The sequence below is a fragment of the Psittacula echo genome (genome assembly GCF_963264785.1).
Source record: "Psittacula echo genome assembly, chromosome: 6".
Taxonomy (NCBI): domain Eukaryota; kingdom Metazoa; phylum Chordata; class Aves; order Psittaciformes; family Psittacidae; genus Psittacula; species Psittacula echo.
In genome coordinates this window covers 49,413,206-49,440,246 of record NC_137743.1, presented here as the reverse complement: position 1 = coordinate 49,440,246, position 27,041 = coordinate 49,413,206, and the positions used below count along the sequence as shown (strand labels likewise).

At 46.5% G+C, this 27,041-nt stretch overlaps 1 protein-coding gene across 2 annotated transcripts in view; it reads left to right on the top strand.

Moving 5' to 3' along the window:
• Nucleotides 1-2,214: 2,214 nt before the first annotated feature.
• Nucleotides 2,215-27,041, top strand: part of ARID5B (AT-rich interaction domain 5B) — a gene marked incomplete at its 5' end in the record, with an annotated part of 122,972 nt that continues 98,145 nt past the window's right edge. The window contains 3 exons of one of the 2 annotated variants that reach the window (XM_080620912.1): nucleotides 2,215-2,235; nucleotides 2,441-2,701; nucleotides 16,044-16,266. In XM_080620912.1, the coding sequence (XP_080477038.1) occupies nucleotides 2,215-2,235; nucleotides 2,441-2,701; nucleotides 16,044-16,266 (505 nt within the window). Of the gene's footprint in view, nucleotides 2,236-2,410; nucleotides 2,702-16,043; nucleotides 16,267-27,041 lie in introns of those variants that run through there. The other variant, XM_080620911.1, reaches the window with a different exon arrangement.

The window sequence follows — 27,041 nt, the reverse complement described above, 5'->3', positions numbered from 1 at the left end:
GCCCAACCAGACATGAGCACCAAAGGTGTTGGAGTGAAGTCCCTTGCACTCATGGTGCCATGACAAGCACTGCCCAAATTCCCATGCCTTCACCGTGCGGTCTGCCTGGGGCAAACAGAACCTTCACCTACACCTCGCACAGGGGTTGCTCCTTATTTCCCCTCACCAAAAACCACACCCCGCGGCTCACAGTGGGGTGGCCCCACACGCCCAGCGAGATGTCCAGAGTGCCAAGGCAGCCCCGCCTGCTGGAACTTTATGCTCCACTTCATCAAAACCATTTTGCCCATATACACAACACATGAATTCGGTTTCGTGACACGGAAAGCGCCCTTCTTTGCTAAATGCAAGCAAAACCGCCGGGCAACGGGGCTCACAGGACAGGGCACACGGAGCAGGGCTACCCGCGCTATAGCCGGGGCGGCGGCGGCCTCGTGGTACTGCGGGCGTGCGCCAGGGGTCGCCCCGGCAGCGGCGCCGCCGCCCGCACTTGTTGCTGCCCCCCGCGCCGCGCTGTGTCGTGATGCACGCAGCGCTGACGTCACCGCTGCCGTCATTATTGAGGATTTGTATTCATTTATTTATTTATTTGCGTCTGTATTTATTTATTCCCGTTCCCGCTGTTTCGCGGCGGTAAGGCCGGACCCGGCCCGCTGCGGCAGCTACGAGAGGGTGCCTGTCGTTCCCACCCCCGACCTGGGAGCAGCTTCCGCGGGGGGGGCTTGGGGGGAATGAGCCAAAAAAAGGGGGAGAAAGTGCCATATTGGGGAACGGGCCAAGTAGCCGCTTCGTACCGCCTTCCCCCCTCACCCTCCCTCCCCGCGGATCCGCGGTTGGCAACACCCGAGGAAAAGACTGAAGCCCCCAAAGCTACCCTCCCGTCAGTGCCCAGGGGTGGGTGGGGGCTGCGCGGGCGCGGAAGTCCGCGCATCGCCGCCGGACTCACTGGCGTCTACTCGCGGGGCGGCAGCTCATGGGGCCCCTATGGAAACTTTCCGTGCCCTGTGCTGCGGGAGGGACTTGCGCAGGTGCGGTGCCGGGATCCGCCGGCGCGGATGCTTGCCCACAGTGGAGCAGGAGGCGCCCCCCCTAACTCGCCGAGGCTGTATGCGGCTGCGGCTCCGCGGCGGTGCCCCAAGCTGCCCGAGTTAGCGCGAGGCCGCGGATGCTACGCAGGATGCTCGGAGCCTGCGGCTCTCCCCGACGTGCGGCGCTGCACGGGGGGTCGGGCGGGGCTCAGGTGAGAGGCCATGCCCCCTCCGCGGGACATGTAGCCGCCCCACCCGCCACCCCACGGACCCTTCTCGTCCCCGCGGTGGCGGCGCCGTCAGCGCTCGGCGGATCAGCAGTGCCGGCACGTCCCGCTGCGCGTTTCGCGGGTGCGGAGGGAGCGCGCCCATCCCCGCCGCGGCGGGACGCGCCTCCCCGCGCCCCCTCCCCGTTTTGTTCGTTTTTCTGGCCGAGCCGCGTCCCTCCGCGCGGCGCGGCGGCGCATGAATATTGATGTGTTTATATAATCGATAACCCACTTTTCTCCTTTCCCGGGGAGAAACGATAAATAAATTACTGACAAGCCGCCCGCTCTCCCAGGGCCGCTGGGGCGGCCGGGCTGGCCCGCTCTGAGAGACGGGCGTAGGGGACCTGGCGGCCGGGCAGCCCTCGCTCTCCGCGCTGCTCCGCGCCGCTCCGCAGACCCAGGCGCTGGGAGCGCGGCGGCCCCGCCAGGCGCGCGCGGGGACGAGCAGCGCCCCTCGCGCCGCAGGAAATGGTCTTTATATTAGACATATACAGGCAGGTCCTGTCAGATCCGCAGCGCGCCCGCCCGCCCTTTCGGGACCCCAAAAATCGCCGGGCGCCGCTAGGGCCCCCGCCACCGCCCCGTCGGCCCCGCGCCGCCCCCCCGGGGCCCGCCGCCGCCCCGTGGCATTTTTGCCGGGCCCGGGCGGGCGCCGGGGGTCCGGCCGGCGTCAGGAGGCGGCGGCGGCGGGGCGCCGCGGGGAGGCGGCGGGGCGGCGGGGCGAGGGGCGGGCGGCGGGGGGGGGCGTCGCCGTGCGCCGCGGGGCGTGGGGCGGCGGTGGCGGCGGTGCGGCACGGGGGCGGCGGCGGCGGGGGGCGGCGGGCGGCGGGGCCGGCTTTGCCCTGCCAGGACCTGCCGGGCTCCATTCACGCCAACAAGTTTGGGAGAATGTTGAGTTCAATCACGCCGGAGCCGCGATGGAGCGCAGCGCACTGCAGGTACCGCGCCGCCCCGCGCCCCGCCCCGCGCCCGTCGCGCGGAGCCTCCGCGCCGCTGCGCGCCCCCTCCCCTTCCCCACCGCCCTCCCGCGCACCCGCCTCCCTCCCTCCGCCCGCCCGCCCGCCCTCCCTCCTCCTGCGCGGCGCTGCGCGGCGCGGCGCGGAGCCGGCGCTGATGCCGCTGCCGTGTTGTTGTTCCCCGCAGTGGGTCGGCGCCCCGTGCGGCTCGCACGGCCCCTACGTCTTCTACAGAGCGTTCCGCTTCCAGCGCCGCGGCGGCGGCCGGGCGCGGGTCCTCTCCCTCGGCGACTTCTTCTTCGTGCGGTGCCGCGCGGAGGAGCCCGCCTGCATCGCGGAGCTGCAGCTGCTCTGGGAGGAGCGCACCAGCCGGCAACTTCTCTCCAGCGCCAAACTTTATTTTCTCCCCGAGGACACCCCCCAGGGCAGGACCAGTGACCATGGCGAGGTGGTAAACGCAGCGCCGGCTTCCCCCCTCTGTCTCCCGTGCCCGTCCCCACCTGCATGCCCAGGCTCGGGTCCCCCCCGCTGCTCCCACCCTTGTCCCCCTCCCCGCTGTGCGTGGCGGGGCAGCGCGGAGGGGCCGCGCCGTCGGGGCGCACCGGGAACTTGTACTGGCGGGGAGGGGGGAGCGGGAGGGAGACGGGGTCCGGGGCGCCCCCAGCCCGGCGGACAGCGGAGTGCGTACGGAGCTCGCTCTGACCGTGTCCGGCTTCGTTAACAAAAAACCCCTAAAACACACAGAAAAGAGAAAAGAATAAAAAGGAAAAAACCAAACCGAAATGGTTGGGGGGATTTCGATATTGTTCAGGGCTTTTTTTTTAGTATTAGATATGTTTAAGAGGGCGGAAATTACGAAATGGAGGCTGAGGGAGATCAAAAGCTATTGAGCTGGCAGGGACGTGTTGAATAAAGTGATAAATGACAGGTACGGGAATAATACATTCAAATAACTTGCAGATATGCCTGGGCGTATTTCGGAGCCGCCGTGCGGCCGGCGCAAACACGCTGCGCGCCGGCACCTACCGCCGGCGCCCGCGCAGCCCCGCGCCCGCCCCGTGCCACCCGGGATGGGGCCGCGGAGCCGCGCAGGTTGCGCCTCCCGTCCCCGCCCCGGGCCGCTCCCTCCGCCCTGTTCCCGCTCCCTCCCGTTATTTGCTTTTCAGATTTATTGCTCCAGCACGGGCCGTGGTCTGGGGAGGGGGGAGACTGGCGTACCCTGAAAGGGCTGCGGGGGTGGAGAGAGAGGGTCCCCGGGAGGGGATGGAAACCAGACGGGGGGGAACACGAGATGTTTTGGAAGAACTTATGTTGGAGATGTGAGAGGCGTGGGGTGTAGGTCCAACGAGTGGCCGTTGTCCACAGGGGCTGTTTCGGAGTCACGCGTGGCTATAGGTGCCGACGTAGCTGTGTACCCGTACACATGCGTACGCAGTCGAAAAGCATTTCAGAGCCACCTTCGCTCGCTGCCACCTCTTCACTTTAATTTTCTGTGCGTGCCACTGAGATAAGGCACCGTTTTCCTAAGAATCAGGGAGATGACAGTGAGCAATGGATGCTCTGAAATTGCCCGTGGTGACTATTTAAAACTGTGCCTCTCTGTGTCTCGTATGTGTGTGTGTGTAAAATGAAAGATATTTGGAAGGGAGGGGGGTGGGGAAAGGGACAGAAATCATTTTAATACGCCTTAATGATCAGCTCATGTTACTGTGGTAGGAACATCAGAGAAAATTAATCCTACCATTACGAGTAAAACGCTGCTCCGGTACAAGAGTTCTCAGCTGCATGTACCTTCCTAATAATGTGCACAATTTTATTTATTTTTACATGCAAACACCGCTAGTACTTAGCCGTGTGATTATACTTGTGCATTTCATTGGGGCTTTAACTGATGTCATTCTGCATTATTCAACCATATGAAAACAATTTTCAATTAAGATAATGGCACGCCTTGAAATTATGCAAATGCGGTCGTATTGTGCAGAATAATTATGACAAATGTAAAGCAGGTAAAAAGTTTCCTAATGCAGTTGTATTTTACACCCCGGTGATGTCATTTCCCCTCTGGCCTAAGTTAGTCATTCATTAGCAGAGTAGCAGCAGCAGCAGCAACAGCAACAGCTCTGAGTGATACTTCTCTGGCAGGGAGCCTACAGAAACCGGCACTGAGAGCCAGGGCCTAGAGAGGGCAACATAACACTCCCATTAAGAAATGTATTTTGTTTTCACTTACTCCATTAACTTGTTTATAGACATCGGAATGATTTTTTTATTATTGATTTTTAATAGTTTGGAACGATCTGAGTTGCACTCAGGGACTTGCAGGCAGGCAGACGAGAGACAAAAGGCTGGGTGCTGTCTGACGCTTTGCAAAGTGCTGTCTGGGTGGGGGGTAACTGGCTTCATCAGCGCACAGGGCACCCAGTTCACCTAACCACACCGTGGGCACGGTTCCTTACATAAATGACATCTATTTCTGTCGCCAGAGCAGTGGCAGGGTTGCCTCTGGGGTCGCAAGGTCTCCTTCTGCAGAAGGAGACGCAGCTCTTGAGTCAGAGGCAGCTTATAGCCATCAGGGTAGACCTTATTTGTGGTGTGGGACTGCTGAGAGGGTAGAACTCCTTGTCTTGCATTCAGGGAGCAGGGATGGAGTGAGCCAGAGTGCTTAAACATGTATTTCAAACCTGTGGTGTCCAAGGCAAAGGGTGACAGAGGTGCTCCCTGTCAATAAAATTGTTAGTGAGGGGAGCAAGTGGTTGAATCACAGGCTTGTGATCGAGCCCATTGGAGATTTAGGCATAGTTGCTAGCAGCTACTTGCACTAGCAGCATGATTAATAGAAGCAGCTCGCTGCCTTTTTTCTGTAATAGCAGCATTGACACTATGACAATATTCGGCTAGTGGCTGTGAGGAGAAAGGAGAAGTGACGAGATATGTAATGCTTCTGTTACTCAGAGACTTCTGATGGCGTGTTTTATCTGATTGCCAAATGTTTGAGCTAATCAGCGATGAGTGTAAATATAAGTCTTTTTATAGCTACCTGAATTCATCATCCAGATTTAAATATATCCCCAACTGCTGCTAAAACTGGGTGTTTTCATATGCTGTGGCCCAGACCCTGCGAAAGGTTTAAGCCCAGGGGTGCTTCTGCCAAGGCACCCGTCCTTCCGCCTCAGTCTCAGCATCCCAGTAAGCATGGCAGAGAAGCTCTTCTTCAGCCCCAGGAGATTGCTTCCTGGGGTGTCTCAGTGGGTGGCAAACTTGGGGTGGGGCTGGTCACACACTGTCGGTACAAGTGTTCCTGGCCCCAATTGATGCTTGTCACATTCCAGAGCAACAGGCTGGGACCAGCTCTGGCATCATGATGAGACCAGGAGTATTGCTGCACAGGAGCAGTGGAGACATTTTTGTGAGAGCAGTGGTGCAGTAGGGGACACTGTTAGATGAGGTAGAAAAGTTTTTTGGTCTTCTTCAGTGAAAACTTTGTTGCTGCTTTTGTAACACAGGGGCCTGGGTGTGCTGCTTCTGACCTGGCTGCCAAGCCCAAACACTGCAGCAGGTACAGCACTGGTCAGAGGGCAGGATCAGCTCTCTCCCCCTTCCCTCCAGCAGGGAGAAAGTGGCTGTCCTTGGTTCCTGAGAGGGCCACCGCTGAAATGGAGAAAGTGTCTGTTTTGCTGGAGGAAGATGCTGCCTTGCCCTGGTATTCTCCTCTGCTCCTGGGCCGGGATGGTCCTCCATGTCCCCTCTCTCATGGGATGGGAAGACCTCTGTGACAGCAGGCGCCTGGTGCAGGGCTTGGAGGAGTATGCTGGGATTGCCATGAAGGTCGGGAGGGAGTGGCTGTAAGAACATATGATTGCTCCTGAAACAGTTTCACAGGGTTTGTGGGGAAAGCAGACCATCAGCTTTTCTAGTGCCCACCTATGAGAAGTAGATGCTGGCTGTCCGCTGCCAGAAAGCCCTTGCCCAGTCCCCTCACACAGCACCCTGGACCTGTGGCACTTGAGGATCATGAGGTGGCCTCAGCCCCAGGCCCTGCAACCCACAGGGTCCTGGCCAAAGCCTCCTCCGGCTCATTTACTCCTCTCTGCTCCAAGGGGTAGCATGAGGCTATGGAACGACTAACCTTTGCAGAAGCAATTCTAGAGCAAAATGCTTGTTAGTGCCTTGTATTTTCGTGGTTTTAAAGGTGTTGGCATTAATTAGACTGGGCTTAAACATATATATTGGAGCTCATGCTGGTTAAATCCAGGGGTGGTATTTGATGTGATGTGTACAATTTCTAAAACCCCCCAAACAAACATTTTGGACGGTATGACGTTCCCTGCATTGCCCCCAGTTGTGAATGCTGCTTGCGCTGAGGCTGGACTGTCAGTAGGGATCTGCCTTTGGTTCATTCATCAGCAGCTGAGTTTACTACGAACTCATGTTGATTTCATCTCTTCTCCCAAACTGGGTATCTGATGCAATGCTTTTCGCCTTGCAAATAATCCTTACTCATGCAAGTAATTTACATGAGTAAGCATTGCTCATACAGAGGAGAGGAGAGAGCTAGTTTCCTGTAATTATTTCCCTAGCAGTGTTTTGCATTTTCAGACTAATTGGGAGGAAGAAAAAAAGTCACTCCATAAATGTATGTCATTTATAATTGTAGAAGAGATTCTTCCAGAAAGTTACGGAGGCAGCAGGTTTGGTCTCTCTTCATTTTGGGACAGCTGCTCAACAGCATCCCTTGAAAGCCCGATTCATTTTGGAGGCACTCTCTGTGTGTGGGAGGTCCTACCTCAGTGCATAAGGGTAGCACAGGCTGGCCCAAGTGTGGTGTCTTACGCTACTAGAGCGTATTGCCACCCCCATTGAAAAATGTGATACTCGTTTTGCACAGTAATAGATTTTTTTGAGAGACGTAGGAATATGTATGCTCTTATTTGAAATGAGAACGGCCCCGTTTTAGTCTCCACGGTGTGTGCCTTATGCTTGTATCTGTCAACAGTGGTAATGACAACATGTTTCAAACATGCAGATTATGATTATTAAAGGGTGCTTTAAAAATCATGCTAATAGCATCAATCTCCAATGTACACTTGCTCAAATTAATTCAGCTTTGGAAATCAGGCGCACTGTAATAGCAGTGTTAGAAAAATGGCATTTGTCATAAAATATCATGGTTTTGGTAATTGCATATCCACTCTGTGTATTTTTATCTCTCTTTGCAACCAGTAGCATATGCTGGCAAAGCAAGAAGAGGGCAATGATATTACTCAGAGAAGCCACATGTTGCTAGCCATTAGCCAGCAATCTGGCATATCTGGTCACTTAAGGCAGATTCTCTCTTTTTGTTGTTTTTGTTGTTTTGGTTTGTTTTTTTTTTTTTTTTTTTTCCCTTATCCCCCCCCCTTCCCTGTGCATTCAGACTGTAAAATACACCCACTGCTCTCCAGAGTTGCTGTTCCCAGTCTGATCAGTGGCACTAAACATTAAACTCTTGTCTTTGGAGAATAATAGGCCTCACATGGTACACCCTCAAGCATGTTGAGATACTGTGCAGGCTGGAAAATAAAAATGTTCTAATTGTGTCTTTTAAATAAGCATAGGAGTGAATTAATTAGACTATATTTTGTCTTTAGTTGCTTAGTTACACAATAGTATTCCTAAGCACAAGTAAGATAAATTGGCTCTTTTTTGTGCTGCTTGTCCCTTAATCATAATTACTGTATTGCTCAGGAGAGTAACGCATACATAGATTTTGCATTTTTAATAATATTCAAACAATATGCGAATGATACAGAAAGTATGTTCTGATTCAGGCTCTTGTATGCTTTTATTCGGGATGAAGTTCTACTGTTATGGGAGCAATATTTGCATTAGTTGCTCAGAGATGTAGTTCTGGGAAATACATAATTGAAATATTCTTGCAATGCTTGTTCTGGCCCTTTCATTCGCATTCAAAATAACAATGCCTTAAGTCTCTGAACAGTCATCCACTCTTGATTTAAGAGCTTTTTTCTTTGTGTGTTTGTGCGTGTGCAGTGTGGGTTCACACCCAGTGTTAACCCTGCAGAGCCTAGACGCTTGCGGGATTCATAGTGTCGTATCAAGTTGAGCTTTTTATTTTGTAGCTAACATGCAGTCAGAAGGTCAGATGAACATCGGCATTTTATGGCATCAATCCAATGACCTTAGTGCTTGGCAGGCGTCCCTGTTTCTATGCGAAGGTGCCAGGGTTATAGATAATAAAAGAGTTTGTTTTCATTTCTGGACATTTTAATCTTCCTTTGCAAAGCATCGTCTCAGGTTTGCGGGGCTTGGGGCTGCTCCTGGGGTCCACAACTTTAATGTCTTCCCGGATTGTTGAATGCTAGCTGCTAATGATGGGCAGATTGATACAGATACTGAACAATGGAAGGTTCTGGCAAGAAACCCCCTAGACATGCTCAGTGGATGTATGTGAAAATTGGCTCCATTGTTCTGCTGTATGAAAAGCAAGTAAATTATTTACAGATATTTGCTAATTAAAGCACATATTGTTTTACCAGCACAATAGAACACAATATAACAAAAGACAAAAAAATAAGCTTGCATAATTTAAACCTGCTAATGCAATGTACTCCTTGTTAAGAAAAATATAATTATGTAATCTATGAGGAAAGCTTTTCATACTGTAACTGTAGTAGGCAAAATTAGGAGTGAATTGCTTGTCAACTTGCCTAAACTAAAACAGCTCTTTGAGATCTGTGAACTATCTGATGGGAAAACATTTTGACTGAAGCCTATTTTCTCTGTGGTCAGAACTTCTATCTGCAATGACTGATATAAATTCAATTTGAACCTCTCCTCAGGAGTGGGAGGAGGGAATAAAAACACCCCAGAAATGAAGGAGGAGGCTTACAGTAGAAATGTCAAGTCTAGCTGCTCACAGCTAGCTGTCCCCTTGTGTGCTCTACCTCCACCTCACTTCTGGCTCAAATGTACCACTATCCCACTAAGCATCCTGCAAGAGCATAGTGCTGCCCTGCCTCAGGACATTTTGTGTGCTTTGCTCTGGAAATACTGAGTTGTGCACAAAAAGCTGGTTGCTGATTACAAGGGAAAGTGAATACCATAGGACTTAATGTGCTTCACCTGCGTCATTTGTCTTGGTCTCTTCTTTGGGGTTTTGGACCCCAGCGGAAGGGATGAACATGTCAGAGTGTAAGGTTCTCTGTCAGCATGGGTTTCAGGCAGCTATGTGCAGCTGTGCTTAGGCTGGGGAAACAGTGCAGTAGGCTGGGGAAATACCTGTCACCTGAGTTTAATAAGATCATTATAGCCCTTTAAAGTAATTAGTGAAGGATTAGCAGATGAAAGGTTTTGCTTCGGCCTCTTTAAAATTTTCCTGTGTGCCAGGTAAATTCTTGGGCTGTGCGTGTTTCCATTCTGAAGGCTCTCCTGTAGGTCGACGGGTAGAGAGTGGTGGTCTCTGTAGGTTCCTACATGCTGGCGGCTCTGGGGAGCATTGCAGGCTCAGACCCCAGTGGTCAGTTCTGCTTCACATATCCTTTGGGACATCTCTGTTCACCCTGGGCTGTGAGATGCATGAGGAGACACCACCAAATGAGGCACGCAGAACAGGTAATGGGGAAAAGAAGGCTGCCCTTGCTCATGCCATGTGTTGGAGCCTCTTGTGAGGCTTCCCTGTCACTTGGTGATCCCACCTGAAGAATGGGAGCAGTGGTTCCCACCTGGCAGAGCTGTGCCCCAGCCACCCAGGTCTGCAGCCTGCTTAGAAAGGTGTGCTGGAAGAGCAACATGTAATAAGGGAGTATATAGCAGTATTAGTTTTCCTTGTAGGGTGGCTGAATGGGGCACTTCCCAGAGCCAGCCCTTTTCTATGAATCAACCACAGTTTTTCAGCTAGTCTGTGATCCTGCGGTCTTCAAAGACCCCATATATACACCATGTCCACAGCAGGCAGCAGGGTAATGGGGCCTTCTTACTCTGGAGAAAGGCTCTGAGAGCAAAGCAGTCCTGTACAAACATTCTCTGCACCTTTTGGGCTGAGTATAGTCGCTGGAGGAAAGCTTGGGAGAAGTGCTGCATGTAGGAGGTGACTCTGGAGACCTGGGTTCAGGTTCCTGAATGACTTTTGGCAAGTGGGTTAGGGATGAATTGAGATGACCTGGTTTGCACCAGTGTCCCAAAGCCCTTGTAGCATCTCTATGGCAGAGAAGAGTTCTGGACTATAGACTCTGCTAACAGGGCCTTTTGTTGATTATGCTGTCAAGTAAGGGCAGTGGTGCTTTCCTCAAACACTTGGGTAAATACAGTGCTACAGAAGAGGTGCTTATTGGAAGTAAGCCCCCTCTTCCCTTTCTCCAACTCCACAACATGACTTTCCACTCTTCAAAGGGATCTAGAGCCGGAAACTGGATTCTCAGGGCAAGAACTGCATTGTTGCGCAAGGTGTGAAGAAAGTCCTTTTCACCTAAATCCCAAAAAAATAAAACATACATGGAATGTAAAAAAAGCCCATAATAACAGAGGCCTTTATGCTCAAATGAAATACGCAGTTCTGTTATCCTTGGTGAATGCAGTCCGTAAAGAGTTGCGCTATATTTTTTGCTTCCATGGATGAATGTATTTTCAGTAGCAGTGTACTGGGTTGGAAAATATGCATCCCCAGCTATCTGGTGTGCTAAAGGTTTCAGTAAAAAGGCTTGAAGAAGTTTTCTAGTGCAAATTGTACTGATCAGATAAATGACACACAGTGTCTCCTGTAATTATCAGCAAGAGCTTTTACAGTATTTCTCCTGTTTCTGTCTAGGCCACGTATTTGATGTTAGGAGACAGCCAAGCAGGTGTTCAACTCGCTCGTGCCCTCCAGAATTCCTTAAATGACCTCTGGAAGCACTGGAGTGAAAACAGCCTCAGCACGTCAAAATTTTGAGATATCTCAGTTGCTGTAATTCTTTTAAAGGCTGCCTCGGCGTCTCTAAAACATAAATCTTTCCTAGTTATTGGCAATGTGACGTACCGTATGCGGGTGTGCAATCAAGATGTACGACCTCCATGTGCTGCCCTGTGACTCCCTGCCTTGTAAGAGTTAATATTTCTTCTAAAAAATAATTATCTGCTTTAAACTATTATATTTACCTGACCCCCTTCCCTGAATGTAAGTATTTCAACCATCTGCTGAGTCAGGCAATATAGCATTCTGTGCTTTCGGGAGGCTGTGATGGTTGCTTAGACAACAGTGACATAATATTTAAGCATAACGGCTCTCAAGAAGATGCTGTCCTCTTCTCCCTGGATGACTTCTCTGAAAATGCAAATCTGATACGCTCTTAGAAAAACAAGAGAGGGATGAGAAGGGTTTATATCACCATCTTTCTTAACCATCTCCCCATTTCCCACTTGATAGGGGAAAGTATCATACATTGCTCAGGAGTCTTGTAAGATGTGCTAAAATTGCAGGCTGACTAGATACCTGCTTTTATAGAAACAGAAGAAAAAGTGCCTCTTTTTATCGTCAGTGCTTCTTTAGAGATTTAGACAACTTTGTGGCTGGGAAAAGTGTTGCCATTGGTTGGTCAGTGTCCAAAAAGGCCCATCCAAGATAAATCTCCTTCCTGAGCAGAACTGAAATCAGTGCTGGCTGTTTCCTCCTGCAAACCTCATCTTACTGTAACAGGAAAACACTACAATTGAAGACTTAACCATGCAATGGAGTCCTCATAAAATATCACTTCAGAGCGTAGCTAATACACCACCAGTTGATTTTTGCATAAATATATATTCAATGTATGCGATGAGGGTGGTTTTCTATGTTTACGCAGTTATAATTATGAATGACATGAAGGTTATACAGCAGATTTCTTTAATCTTCTAAAGGTTTGTTAGTCATGTGTCACTGTGTACCTGGTTTTTATTTATTCAACATCTGTATTCCTTTGTCATCTTGTTGATAGTGTTTCTCTAGAAGGGCTGCAGCAGTAGGTGCGCAGCAGTTGATACCAAATGGTTATAAGGGCTCCTCCAGCTGGTAGAGACCTGAAGATTCAAAAGCAAGTTTTGTTGTGACAGAGGGCTACAAGACTTTTTTGTTAACAAAAAAGGAGAGGGGCCCTTTTTTCACCTGCTGCTCCAAAAAAAAACCCCAAACCGCCCACAACTTATAGTTTGGGTCTGAGCACTTGGAAAGGTTGCTTAAGAATATGTGAAAGGTTGGCAAGGTGCATTAAAATCCCAGAGCTGATGAAATTGTTGGGTGACCTCTGTTTGAGTGGCATTGGGGCAGATGACCTCTTGTGTTAGCAAACAGCCAAGACAACCTCTTGGAAGGGGAAGACAACCTCTCTGGAAGCTGGCTGGGGTTGGGCTCCTCAGAAGGGGCTGAAGCTACCCACTGTGTTTTGCTGGGTCACAGTGCTTGTACGATGAGGTGCTGGGGTGAAAACATCTCTGGAGATATGGTCTGTTCGCTGGCAAGATCAGCGTTGTCAGTGGTGCTTTCAGGAGGACCATGGTCTGACCTGTAACTGCTGTGGTGTGTGGGCAGTTGGGGAGAACATGGATGGTTGTCTCTGAATTGGGTAGAGCAAGAGCTTAAAAGATGAGTGGTGAGAGAGAGCAGGTCTACTCAGTCCCACTGTGTACAGGGTAAGGCAACCTAAGACAGGCCCTGAAATATATAGGGTATATTTTTGTTCGGTTTGGGTTTTTTTTTGGGCTGAAAGTATGCTCGTACGTATTTTCCTTGTGCAGCTGTCATGATCACTAGCGGTACAAGGGAGGACACGAGGCCGATGCTGGTGTGGAGGATGGCTGGGCACTCCCAGGCCCCGGGGAGCCACCGCCACCTGGCCTTCCTCACGAGGGGCTTATCCTGCAGCCATGTTCTCTGCACTCTAGGCCTGGCCTTGGCCCTACTTCCTTTGACACAACCCCAGGATTCCACAGCAGTGTCTTTAATGTTAGGAACAGCTCTTGCTTTTGGCGGAGTTGATGGCAGTGGAGTTGCAGTTACTGCAGGTGCAAGATGGGCTTTCTTGTCCCAAAAGCCGTAAAGCAGGTGCTGCCATTGCTTGGTAGTGGCACAAGGCCCAACCTAGCAGCCATGTGTGCCAGGCTTGTGGTCAGCTGTCCTCCTAAGGTGATCCCAGATGATTTTGGGGGCCAGCCTGGTGCCCCTAGGGACATGGCTGTCACAGGAGTGATGGGGATTGGTCTCCTGGGGACACAGCTGCTGCAGAGGCAGCGCCAGCAAGGGGCCATTGCCTAGCACAGCCTGCATGGAGGGGGTTCAGCCCACGACCTGTGTCATGGTGCAGTAACAGCCCGAACTTCTGTATTTTATATTCGTGCACTCCACTTGTATGCTTAGCTGCTCTGTGGTGCCATTCTGAGTGCCCCTTTGCACCACAGTGGCTGTGTTTAAGAGTCCCAGTGCCATTTTGTGAAAGGCTGAGGCTAGTGCACAATGGTCTTTTCCCAGGATCTTTTCCCGGCCCCTCACATTGGTGTGGGGATGCTAAACACCACAGGTTTTCATGGCCATGCCGCTGCCACAGAAAGCATATGGCCGGGGTATGTTTGCCCCTGCCTTTGAAGGCTGCTTTTCCCCCTGCCCCTCCTGTTCCCCCTCCGTGGCAGCCTGGACAGAGCCAGCAAGTGCACCAGCACCGCTTCACCCTTCGCCCTTGTTGCAGTAGGGTTTCTTTTTTATGCCCCTTCCTTTTTTTTTTTTCCCTGTGTACACATCATGTGCGTGTGTGTGAAGGTTGTATTCTCGAAAACAAGTTTATTCATTGATGATGTAATAATGATTGTACTTTTCTTTTGGTTAATAAATTGTCTGCTCAGCTTACTTTGTATGCCAGCCAAAATTAGTCATACCAGTTCTTGGAAAGGATATGAAGAAACTGGTAATTGAAATCATAATCATTTGATCGTGAAAGCTATTTGGAAAATAATATTTTAACCAAAAACACATCTGATTTCCAAGTCAGGTTGGTTTAGATTTAGTTTGGGTTTGTTGGGTTTTTTTATACCACTGCTAAACAGATTTCTCTTGTGTTGAAGATTAGAAATTGTGTAGTAGCTGGTGACTGTATTCAACATCCTAACAGAGCAGTTCATCCAGAAATTGCTGAGACTGTCTGCAGGCAGGCTGATATTTATATATATGTATTATTTTTTTTCCATCCTGACATTTAATAATCACCATGTAATAGCTATAAAATGCATAGCAGCTACAGCTTTTTTATTTCAAGTGGATGTTGTAATGAAATTGGGTGAAACCATCCATTGAAATTGTAGTACCCAACGCTTGTTTACAAAGTATTGACGTTTGTCATAAACAGAGATTTAAAACATGACTGTTATTGTTTGTTGTTCTGTGGAAGCTCTTATGCTGTGCAGTGATAAAGGAAAAGATTTTATTACAAGCTTGCTTAGCATATAAGCATGCCATTCATTTCTGACCAAATATTTGTTATTGCACTAAATGTAATGAAGGTGCCTGCTTATAAAACGATTTTGTGTTATATAAGGGAGAGTGCAATATCAGATCTGCTTTTTTTAGTGGAGATACTTCAGGTTTTGTATTGTGTGTAACTTGTCACAATAAAGCTTTTTTTTTTTTTTTTCCCTATTGAGCAGTATTTTATTTCCTGAGGAATGTGTTCAGTGGGAAAAAAAAAAAACAAACACCCAGAGAGAATCAATCATGCTTTTCCCTTTGTTTAATAACTCAAAGAATTTCTCTCCCCTTTGCAAATACTTATGTTTATTTGAGAGAAAAATTGGATTCTGGTTTATTTATTTCAAGAAGCTGTAACCTTATTTAGTGCTAGAAATGTGCAGTGTGCAAGGTGTGGTGTGCACTGAGCTCTCATTACAACGTAAATTATTTCTGCTGCTTTAACTAAAAAGTCAGGAGTATATCTTTCTGGATATGTGTGTATGTTTGTTTATTTTTGAGGCTTTCTTGAGTTCTTGCATGCTGGAGTCAGCTATAAAACATTGTGCTTATTCATCGTGACTGAGAGGAGTTGATTGTTTCCTGGAAGGTTAAAATCCAGCAATTAGAGCTGTTTAATTTAAGTATATGTTCTGGAGGCTAAACTAAGTTTAAGTGCTTTTCTTAGAATGTATGTTTAAGAAGGGGAAAAAAAAATACAGTTCAGATCTTGAAAAAGGTTTTAAGAAACATGAGAATGTGCAAGTTTCTTTTGGTGGGAAGCACATAACATTTATGTAGTATTTCTTTTGGGATTACGTCACAGTTTTATTTAATTTTTAGGACAAAAGTTAAATTCAATATTTGTGTATAAGCCAAGGGAAAATGTACCATAAACACAGGAATTTTCTGGTGAGTCAGAGTTCCAAGAATCTGAGATTTACTTAGTCCATTTATTTCAGGACTAGCTATAACCATTAGTCATCCAGCCATGAATTTTTACATTTGCAGCTAATTGCACCTAAAAAACAAACTTTCCCTCCAGGCCTTGCGTTATACAGAATGTGATTTGGCAACCGGCATTTCAAATGCCTTTTAGGATCAGTGCGCTGGTCCCAGAAATTGTCTTTAGATCATGTGTATTTGCTACGAGTAAACAACTAATATTTCCACTTATGTGGCAGGAGGAATAAATCAAGTACTAGCTATTCTGTATTACAGAAAAATTAACCTGCCAATAGCAAGATAGGCTTTTCCAATAGCCTATGGCGGGGTGGCGTTACGGGTTTATCAGTCATCATGGAGCCCTGCGTGACATGTTGTATTTTCATTTGACCACTTCTTGCAGGATGAAGTTATTGCTGTTTCAGAGAAAGTTACTGTAAAGCTTGAGGACTTGGCAAAATGGGCACAGTCCGATTTCTCCAAGTGGAAGTGTGGTTTCCGGGCTGAGCCGGTCAAGCTGATGGATGTGGGGAAGAATGGGCAGGAGGCTTTGATGAGATACAGACAATCCACGCTCAACAGTGGCTTGAACTTCAAAGACATCCTGAAGGAAAAGGCTGACCTTTGTGAGTATCCCATACTTTCTCCCATGGGGAGGGGCCTGTGGGTGGACATCTTTCAAAGACAGATGAGCCCAATCCTACCAAGCCATTGCCAATTCCCAGGATATAACTGTTCTCTGGGTGGAGGTGTGGTGGTGAGATACCCGAGCAGTATGAGTGGTGGTGAGCTCATCGCAGGCTCCCTTGAGATTAGTGTGGGCTATCTCTGTGATACCTGCCTGCTCTATAGACATGTCCCTGAGCACTAAGGCTCAAACCTTGAAGATGAGCACACAAATAATTGTCAAGGGCTCTCCCTGGGGCTCTGTAGGCAGAGGGATCAGGTCAGAGCTGTATATTGTGGGGAGAGGAACCTGGAGACTTCTTCCTGAGGCCTCCTCTGACAGGCAGGAGAGAGCAAAGGCCTTTCACTTCTCATGTCCCACTTTCTGGAAACACAGCATTGTAAACTGCTTCTGGTGCTTCTCCTGCCTCCATATGGTTGGCTTTGTGTCTCGTTCAGTAGGGAGATGTCCCTTCCATAGCTTTCTATAGCATGTCCGTGTGAGCTTTATGTTACTATACAGCATAGGCCTGGGCAAGCACTTCACTGTTCTCTTCAGATAGACCTGTGCTTTCTGTCCCTGTCCATTTTTAGGGAGGAAAATGGTAGCACTGCTACTTTGGATGTTTGCAGACAGGCTTGCAGCTCGGGGGCTGTTTTGGTGTACAGACTCTCACATCTCTAAAATTCCGGGGCCCAAGGTCTGGGGAAGATGGGTCTCCTGTTGGTAAATGTGCCTGTTTGTGATATTAGGACCTTAGATGTGTAATAACTGTCAGAGATGGCACTTTGAAGTGAATCCCAGGGATGTTTCTCTGTTGTACCAAGCTTCTAACAAATGTTCCAAGTTTGAAGAGCATCAAGTTTAGGCCTTAATGAGTGGAAAGGTAAGAAATTAAAAGCTAAGGCTGATGCCTGTGAGGAAATGCTTTTGTACCTACGTGAACAGGAGATGGAGGGCCAAGTTCAGTTTTATAATGGCATGACTGTGTTGGCATTGAAGCCAAGTTACACTAAGCTAAAGATATGTCTTGGAGGATTTATCTTCTGCATCTTATTTTTCTGATCTTATCAAATGATGAAGTGATTCTGTCGATCTCACATTTCACCATTAGATATGTAGGTTGGAAGTTTAAAGTACAATTGTAAGTTGATCTGATTTTTCATTACAACTCCAAGGGAAAAAAAAAAAAAAATGCAATTCTTTCTCTTTTCCTTTGCTTTTCTGTGTGGTTTCTTCTGGATCATAATTACATGCAGTAATTTTCTCTGCTATTGCCCTGGCATCTTCTTTATGTGTTACATGTATTTGCATTTGTTTGTTGCGTCAGAAGAATCTTAATGTTTTTCAGACAGAACTTTTGTGTGTTACTGTTTTCTTGGTTTTGTTTGTAACAAACAAAAAATTCTCATGGTAAGTTGTGAAATTGCTGTTATGTACCCTAGGAGCCAAAGAAAATTATCTTTAAGCCTAAAGCTTATAGTTACATGTTAAGCTTTGAAAGTAGGGGTTATACTGAAAACATGTATGGAATGCAAACTATATGGTATAATTTTGATAACCCACATTCTGATGTTACTCATTTTCAGTTGGTGAGTCTGGCTTTACTGTTGGGTCTTTTTTGTTGTTGTTTGGGTTTTTGGGTTGTTTTGTTGGGTTTTTTTTTCAGTAGAGAAGGGTATTTTGACTGATGTTGGATTATGATTGCTTTTTTCTTCATCATGACTGGTTGACAGGAGTGGAACCAAAAGTTCAAGAAGACCTCTAGCTGATTAGGCACGTTGATACAGATAACTGATCTAGCCTATTAGAGGCAATCAAAGAAATTTCTTAAATCTGGTACTGAGAGGATTTTTTTACTATTTGAGAGACACAAGAATTTAAGCATATTTTGCTTCCCAGATCTGAGAAAAAACTCAGAATGGTGATCTTCATTGCTTGTGAAACAGCCCGACTTGGTTGTGTCCTGTAGGCAACCCATGAGCTTTAGTGTTTGGCTTAACTATGGGATGGAGGTTTATCACCCACCAGGTGAAGAAGATTTACTTCTCTCATTCAGAGTCAAGGCTGGCATTGTGCTCTGGGAACTGTCATCTTCCTACCTGTAGGGAAGGGCAGTAGCATAATGTGCAAGTGTCCAAGGCATAGAGATGTGAGCTGCTGGAGTTGTATCTTCTCTTCTGTCAAAATGATGGGTTTACTGCCTGTTACGATGTGTGCCCGCAGACCTTTTTCAGTACTCTTGCATCTTGCCAACAGAGCAACGCTCAGCTGCAGTGATCAAAGATTTATTAGCAATAACTTCTGCAGTAGGTCTCCAACACAACGGGATGGGGTATTTTTTCTCTTAAAATGGGGTTCTAAACTGTGAGAGAGTGCAGTGCACTGTCATGCAAAGGTCCCTCTGGTGAGAGCATCAGCACAGCTATATTAGCAAGGCTGATCAGCCCAAATGGAGAAGTGATTTGCACATACACCACTTCTCACCACCATAGCACGATTCCCCTCCCAGTCTGTTAGTTACTCAGTGGAGCATGAATGGGGATATTTTAGGAAGGGCTTCCTCATTGAGCAGAGTGGGGTGGCTGTGACAAGGCAGACCACTCTGTACAGAACTTGGATCTGAAGGGAAAAATTCCCTTCTTGTGCTAGTTTGGCAGGCAATGCAGGGATCTGTAGTGATGACCACGTTTAACCCTGAATGTAGATGAGGAAGTTTCTGAACCAGGTGTTGAAAAGGTCTAGATAAGCAAAGTGATTTCCTGGACCCCTTTTTTCCTATGAAACAGCATGTTCCCATTACAGAGAAATCCCATGAAGGTGAGTAGATTCTGGCATTCTTCCTACTAGATGTTTTTGAACTGAGCTGTAGAAGGTACTAGGAAATTATTTCCATATCAAAGAGCTTAAAAAAACTTTATAAAAGAAATGAAATCAGTTTTCATACACTATTCAGGAGTGGTGCAGGGTGGAATAACCCGGATGAAATGAAAACATGATTGATACAGAACCACAGAAGTGGCACTGCACAAACATATTTAATTAAACACATTGTTCCTGGAAGCAGGGTAGCTTTAAACAATAACCAGGCAAAGTCTGAGCAGCGTATACTCTGTGCCATACGTTCTGTGGCACTTGGCTTAGCCAAAACAAAGGTGACACCTGGTTAATCCACAACTTGGAGAAACCAATGCACCCATAATTGAAAGTTGACCCTAATTCAGAATCAGTAGTTCTGTCTCCTTTTTTATTCTTTTTTTCTCCTTTTCTTCTCTTTTTTCCCCCTCTTGTCTTTTTTCTCCCTTCTTCTTTTCTTTCTTTTCTCTTTGCCTTTCTTTTCTTCAGTAACAGATATTTTTTTCTGTAAAATGCCGTTGTTTTTATCACCAGTGAATTATGCAGAACTTTTCCTTAGGACTGTATTAAATAAAAGTTCTAGCAATGGCATATTTTTTGGGTGAGCTTCAAGTTTTCAGCCTGAAAAATGATTCTAAAGAACTATTTCTTTCTGCATGTTGAGATATTTATGTTACACATTCTGTCCCTTTCTACAAATACGTCAATATTGAGTGCTAGCAGTTTATGTCTTAAGACTATTTATAGTTTTCTGAATATTTCTTTCAAATATTGAGAAAAATAAAGAATAACAACAATGCAGCATATAAAAATAGAGTTGCTCAGGAATGTATTATTCATAATGAACATGAGAACCTGTTTTTCCAGAAGAATTGGTCTGATAAAATCATTCACTACTAGGGCCACTAGTTATTTATTTTTGTCTTTAGAATTATTTAGGGGATTTTTCTTTGTAACAAATGGACTTGTATACCCATATTTGGTAAACCAGTGAGAAGTCACCAAATGAGGAATTATTTCATTTTACAAAATTTTTAGCAACTAAGCAATGTAAACACTGTCAGTTAAATATGGCAAAGTTGCATATTTGTATTCCTTGGGCTATAGTTCGAAAAAAAATCAAATTATTTTATATAACACTGCTTCTTACAGACTTCCTTTAAGTGAAGTATGAAAGCTGCAGTGTAAGCTTTATTGGCCTATAAATATGTCATTATAGTTGGACTACATTTATATGCTTTGGATTGTTGTTTAAGCCAAGAAAATATGTCTCTACAGGTTGACTTTTTATTGAAACCCTTTGAGGCATACAACAGAATGTATTTTAGGCCAAGGTTATTAAAACAGCATTTTCATTTTTGCAGCAGACTCATTGTCAATTATGCTGCCACAAACTGTCTGTGGATAGGCATTTATGAATGGTTTCATCTCTAAATGTGTCTTTAGAAAAAGAAATAAAATATAGAGGAGTCAGAGCTGAAATTGAGAGAAGAGGCTGAGGGGAAAATGACTGAATTTAGTGCTCGCTGGCTCTGTTGGTTTGGGTTAGGCTGGGCTGTGATGCGGTGCTGCCTGGGTTTAGCTGAGCAACAAATGGCCCCTGTGCCTGCACTGGGCGGAGGAGGTGGGAACTCCTGCTGCCCTGGGCTGGGCAGTCTGCATCCCTCTGACACATGAGTCTGTCATGACAGAGGTCTAGGTTTGGTCCCCAGACTGTCATTGCCGCTCTTTCTGTCCGTCCTTTATGAGTCTTTATCATGCCAGAACGGATGGCTGAGGTTGTTGCGCACTAGATACTCAAATTCCTGCAGTGGCAGCATTAGTAATAGGGATGAGCAAGTTCTGGTGCTTACTGAAGAGGGTCTTGCTGCAGTTATTGTTTGTTTGTTTGGGTCCATTGAGGGGGAAGCCAAAGAAAATTCAGCAGTCAGCCCTGTGCTGTCTTTCATTCTCCACCCGTCCACCCCCCACATTTGGGGGTGTACAGTCTGTATCTTTGTTATCTGAAATCCAAGAAAATCAAGTACGCTTCTAGCTGAGGTTTATATTTTAGCAGTCACCCTTTTCTAGTCTATAGGTGGTGTTCCATCAGTTGTTTCCTACTTCACTCTCTTGAACCTTCCAGCAGAGCTTGCTGAGCTGGGGATGAATGCCGCAGGACTGGCTCACCCTCTCATTTCCTTCTCTTCTTTACCAGTCTCGTAATTTGCATAGCTTCACCCAGGAGATCGCAGCTCCTCTTCGGATCTTGTGTTGCTGTATAAATTGGCCAATCTGCAACGGATTGCAGAGAGTTTGGTAGGAAAAGCAGAGCAGGGATGAGCTGTCTTGCAGGAAGGGGCCCACTCCCCAGTGCCTGGCCAGCCATGGTACCTAGCCCCAGCAGGCACTGAGCTGTTGCACAGACCTTCTGATTTCACTTGCCAGTGGCCTTGCAACAAGGATGACTTCTCCAGATGAAGATTATCAAGTTGTAATGTAGTCAAGTCATAATATTATCAAAACTGATAATCTGCAGCTGTAGTGTGCAAGAGACACTTGTGGTGACTTCTGAACTGGTACTGACTCTCCTTTTTCATTGTTTGTCGTGTGCTGTTGAGTTCAGGCTTGCCTGGCTTAACTTGACGCAATAATTTTCTGACCACCTAATTGTTTGTCAGAGTACAGCTACTTTGGATACTTTGTGCCTAAGTCATGCTTCTCACTCTCTTCCTCTCGCCTTCTTCTCTGTCTGACTCTTTGTCTCTTCCTTGTGCCTTCCTGTCCTCATTGCCCTAGCTGAATGCTATTTTGGTCTTGATAAAGCTCATATAAGTGTCCCGTTATCCCATTTTCCCCTCTCTGCCCTTGTGACCTGGATGTTGGTTTTTGTCTTGTGGATCAGAGTGACCTCTCTAACTCATTTTAACTAGCCCAATTGATACAACTCTTTTGCCATAGATGAGGCTATTACATGGCTTGTCTGTTGTGCTCCACGGAGCCTGAATGGAGGAGGATGGCTTCCTTGGAGAAAAAGGAGTGTGGCCTGGCATTTTCTTCTGTGTTTGTGCAGCTGCTGGCACATGCCAGCACTGCTCCAGGAGAACAAGAGCACCAGCAGGCTGCGAAGCAGCACTGAGAGGGGCTGTGGAGCAGGAAGGCTTCCTTTAGTTGTACATCTTTTGCTTTAATTAACACTTGCCTTTAATGTTAGCATTTTTGGGACCAGAGATAACATGAGGTGCTGACTAGACAGAGAATTTTGTCTGGCCTTGCATGAAGAGGGCAAGAAAAATGTTTATTTTTTTCAACCGTTTGGTTTAAGATCACTGGTACTTGCTGGCTTCAGTGGCTGACTGCTTTTTAAATGCTAAAAGGTGATGCTGTTGTTAGGTACAGTGTATCCCTAATACTCTTGTGGTAATAACATAATTTTTTTCTGGAGGTGGTAGCAAAAATAGATACTATCTCCAGTATCTCCAGTAGCAAAAATGCTGCTATCTCCAATAGCATTTCTGGGGTCCCTTCCTTCTCTTTAGCCACTGCTTCTCTCCTCTGCAGCTTCCCCAGCTTCCTTTGGAGGAGGTTGGTGGGATCCTCAGGAGATTGTCCATAGCCACCTGGTCCTTTCTGAGGCCACGTGTTTGCCTGAGCAATGCTGTGGTGATTTAAGTGCTGTTAATTTCTGCCTTTCTCTGGGGATAGATTACTTTGTTACAGTGGAAGTGTATGGAGGTGACAAAAACATTTTAATATGCAGTACTGGCTATGGAAGCCTTTCATTCACCACTGGACTGTGTTGAGCCTCATCTGTTTGTGGCTCTTGAAAGGAGTTTTAACACCACACATCTCAAACTTCAAGCGTGCCTTATCAAAGAGGTGAATTTTGGATTTCTTCTCAAACTTTGACCTGCCTTTGAGCTCTTATAAAAGGGGGTGGTAGTGTTGCCCCTGGGAATTGAGGAGGTGGGTATTTTGTTCTTTGAAATGCAGAAGATCTGCCAAGAAATGTAAACAAAATCCCACGTACCTTCTCTCTAGATAGCCCCTAAATCACAGTGCCTGTTCCCCACCCCCACTGATTCCTGCAGTAGGAGCAAGCTAACATGATTATCAGAATTGTGCTGATAGCAGTTGTCACTGTGTCAGCGTTTTCAATTATGAATTGGTATGACAGGGCACTTTGTCACTGGTGTAGAGCACAGCCATTTGCAATTTCAGTTCTGGTATATTCAGAAACATCAGAGAAGGAACCACTGCTGCAAAATGAGAAGAGGAAGAGTTAAATTTTACTGCCTTGTGAAGCTAGAGGGAACTGCCGCACATTCTCCTGAAGCTGAAGTTGCAGAAGTTTGGACCATCAACAAAAGTTTTGTTGCAGCCTCTGGTTGGGAAAGGAGTAGCCTCTATAATTGCAAAATTAGTAGATAAAAAATAAGGGCCATTCACAAACAGTGTCAAAGCAGCCAGTGTGGGACAGTGTCCCTTTAAAAATGTTTGACAGCTTTTTTTATTTTTGTCTGGTTTTAGCACCGAGATTGACCTTGCCAGGCTGTGTAATAACCCACATGTGTCTGCTCTCCAGGATTTTTTCCCTTCTAGTCACTGTTGGATCTTGCATTTAATTCTTACTGACCATGAGGTTTTGTTCCAGTAACTGGAATTGTGTGCCTCCTGGTGCAGCGCTGCTGAGCTCTGAATCTGACTTTATCTCAATATCTGCCTATTTTTTTTTTCCTTTTTTTATTCTTAATTTAACTTTCAGGTTTAGAGGGTGCCGTTTTCCTCCCCAGCCTTCCCTCTAGTTTCCGTCCCTGCCCATATTGTTTCTGGGTCCCAGGGGGACCCAGTTTGGGATGTCTGTTGTTTTGTACTGTACTTCCCTTACCCAGCACCATGGAGGGTGGTGATCAGCAGTCTCCTCTGTGTGCCACAGTTGGTAGTTAGAGCCATCAGTCCCTCAGAGATCATCAGTGCCTTTTTTCCTGCATTGTGTCCTTTCCATGCAGCCAGCCAAAAATTGGCTGAGTACCAAGATCTGTAAACTGAACACCTATATAACATGGTATGGTTGGGTGGGCCTCGAGGACATTCTCCTTCTCCTGCCTGGCTGCTTTCCTGGGTTGTAATTCTGCTCTGCTGGAACCCAGGTCTTGAAGTCCTATAGTTAACTGACTCTGAGTGCTCCGTTAATCAAGTTGAAGCTGTCTTCATACCAGCTCATGAATCATTCTGGCTTGTGACCTGTGCTGCAGTGCTGAGATGCTCAGACTTCTCTGTGGGTGCTGTTGACACCATGGCCAGACCTGGGTGTCAGTTCCTTTCCAGTGGGGAGGAGAAAAGCCAGACCAGACTTACTCACCACCTCCTTTCCAAGTAGCTCTTCTGAGTTGCTCTTCATTACTCCCATGCCCTGGAAGACGACTTGCCATTTGTTTACACGTGCACTGCAGCATGCCTGGCCTGTCATCGTCTGTCTTCCTAAATATCTTATTCTGGTTCTGACTGCTGTGTTGCAGAAAAGCTAGTGCTTGTTCTCTGAGATACAGTATTCATCTTCTTATCGATGACCCATCTTGTGCTATGGGAGTTTGTCAGAGCATCCTTTGTGCATCTGAAATTGAAGGAGGAGACTTGCTTTTTCTCCCCCTTCTCCTTCTGTTTGCAAAATCATTTTCTATGACAGGCAAACAGGAGCAAAAGCTGGGCTGCCCCCAAGCTGTGTGGGGCTGTAATGCCAGTGAATGGGTATGTCAGCATTTATGAAGTCTTCAGCAGGAGGATGTGGAGTTTTGCTTGGGCAGGCAAGGGAAGGTGGGAGATGGGTAGGCTAGAAAGAGAAAGAAGGTGTTGGGCAACAGTGTGAGAAGAGTCTTGGCTCCAGCAGCTGAGTGGGCAGTAGCAAACCTGCCTTCTCAACATGGGCAGCCTTGGGGTTCTCCCACAGCATTTTGTGTCACGTTTGTGAGCACCTAAGGTGGCTGTATGGGTACACTGGAGAAGAGTGTGGTTCTGGCGTCCTTGTCCTTGTTAACTGAGTTTTAAGACTCAGTGTCAGTATTCCGACTGCTTAATCTTAATTGGTTCATGCTTATCTTTGCTGGTTTGGTGATCCTTGTATGATGAGAACACTGATGAGGATATGTGGGAAGGGAAGGGTTAAACCCACTATCTGTAAATTTGAGTGCAGTTTGTGGGAGTGGGTGATAGAGAAAGCATGTATTTGAAAAATGTAGTAGCATGAATTGTAACTTACTGGGTAGGTTTTGTATTGGAGAGCATTGTGGCATAGCCTTTATTTACTTCATTTAGTAAAATCTGTACCATGTAAAATAAGTTTCTTCTTAATTTTACTGCTAATAGTAATTTGCATGTAAACATGAATCCTCAACACTGTTAACCTTCAGCTTAGGTCTCTCTTGCTCTATTACATTGTGAAGAACAAATGATTAACACCATAAAGAAGCTTTTTTTAGTGATAGATAGTGTGTATTATTTTAGCAGGAGTATATTTTAGCAGCTTGTGAAAAATCGAGGTGGATTTTTACATCTGTGCACTGCTGCATAGTTAATGTACGTAGAAGCTGAAATTCAAAATAAGCTTCTGGAAAAGCACACATTTGATTTTCCTAAACATTTAAATATATGTATCACACCCTCATTTTAAGATGCTGGTTAATGACTTTATGAACATGTTGGCAGCCAGAGCATTACATGCGGTTTGAGAAATGTGTCTGGATATGCTTGGTAAGCAGTATTGTTCTGACAGTGTACTAAAGGCCATCTTCAGTTTGACTGTGCTCTGTTTTGTTATGCTGTGAAATAAAAAGATAATTCAGCAGAGCATTGTGCTGTCGGCTGGAGATGCCACACTTCAGAATACAAATACTACTAAGGATAAATGAATCATTAAAAGAACAGTAGCATAAAATATCTGATGAATGAACTCCAGGAGTCTCTGCTGGAATAAATTTAGCATTCATGGACAGTACCATAATATGTGAAATAATAGTATCAGTTCTACATTCAGATGCCAGAAACATTTATGGACCCAGAATAATTGTGAATTACAAGGCTATAAATACATAGAGGGGATTTGGTGATATCATAATAAACCATGAGAAATTCGCTAGGCTGGTTTCTCATGTTACCAGAACCTGGAGATATATTTACAACCTTGTTCACACTCCTGCAGTTTTAGGGGGCAATTCTCCTTTCACAATACGTTCGTCATTCCCATTAGTGCCAAGGGGAGTTATGCATGTGTGTCATGAGTGGAATAGATCCACACGTGTTGTATAATTCAAGGATCTTACAACAAATTGAAAATCTTATTTAAGAAAAAACTGGGAAATGTTCCCTCTCATCTTCCTCCAAGTTCCTCCATGTCCTGTGCTGCTCCTGTGAATGAGGCTAGTGAAGGGAAAAGAGGTAAAGGATCAGAAGGTAGCTGCTGTGTTCCTGATTGTTTTATCCACAGCTGCATAATTAATTTTTTTTTTCCACACTTTATTACTGAGAAACAAAACAACCAAAGCCCAGATGTTCTGGTCCCAGGTTTCTTTAAAGTGCAGGCTAGTGCATTTTAAAAGCATGTTGTAAATACCCAGGGAAGGGTGGGATTGTCAGCCGGTCCACCAAAAGGAGGCTTTGCTGTTGTGATACCAGATCCATGCCTGATAAGAACAGTTAATTGGGAACTGGGGCTCAACCTGATGTGATATTCAAGAGCATGTTCAGCTTTCAGCATGTCCCACATCACCTGTTTGTAATTAAGCCTGATGTCCTGTGCCTTTCTGAATTGAGGCAGTGACAGAGTCTCCACAGGTACTTAGTGTCGGTTCACACATCTCAATATTAGCTGGGTTACAGCCCCTGCTGCCGGACCCCCACCTCTCA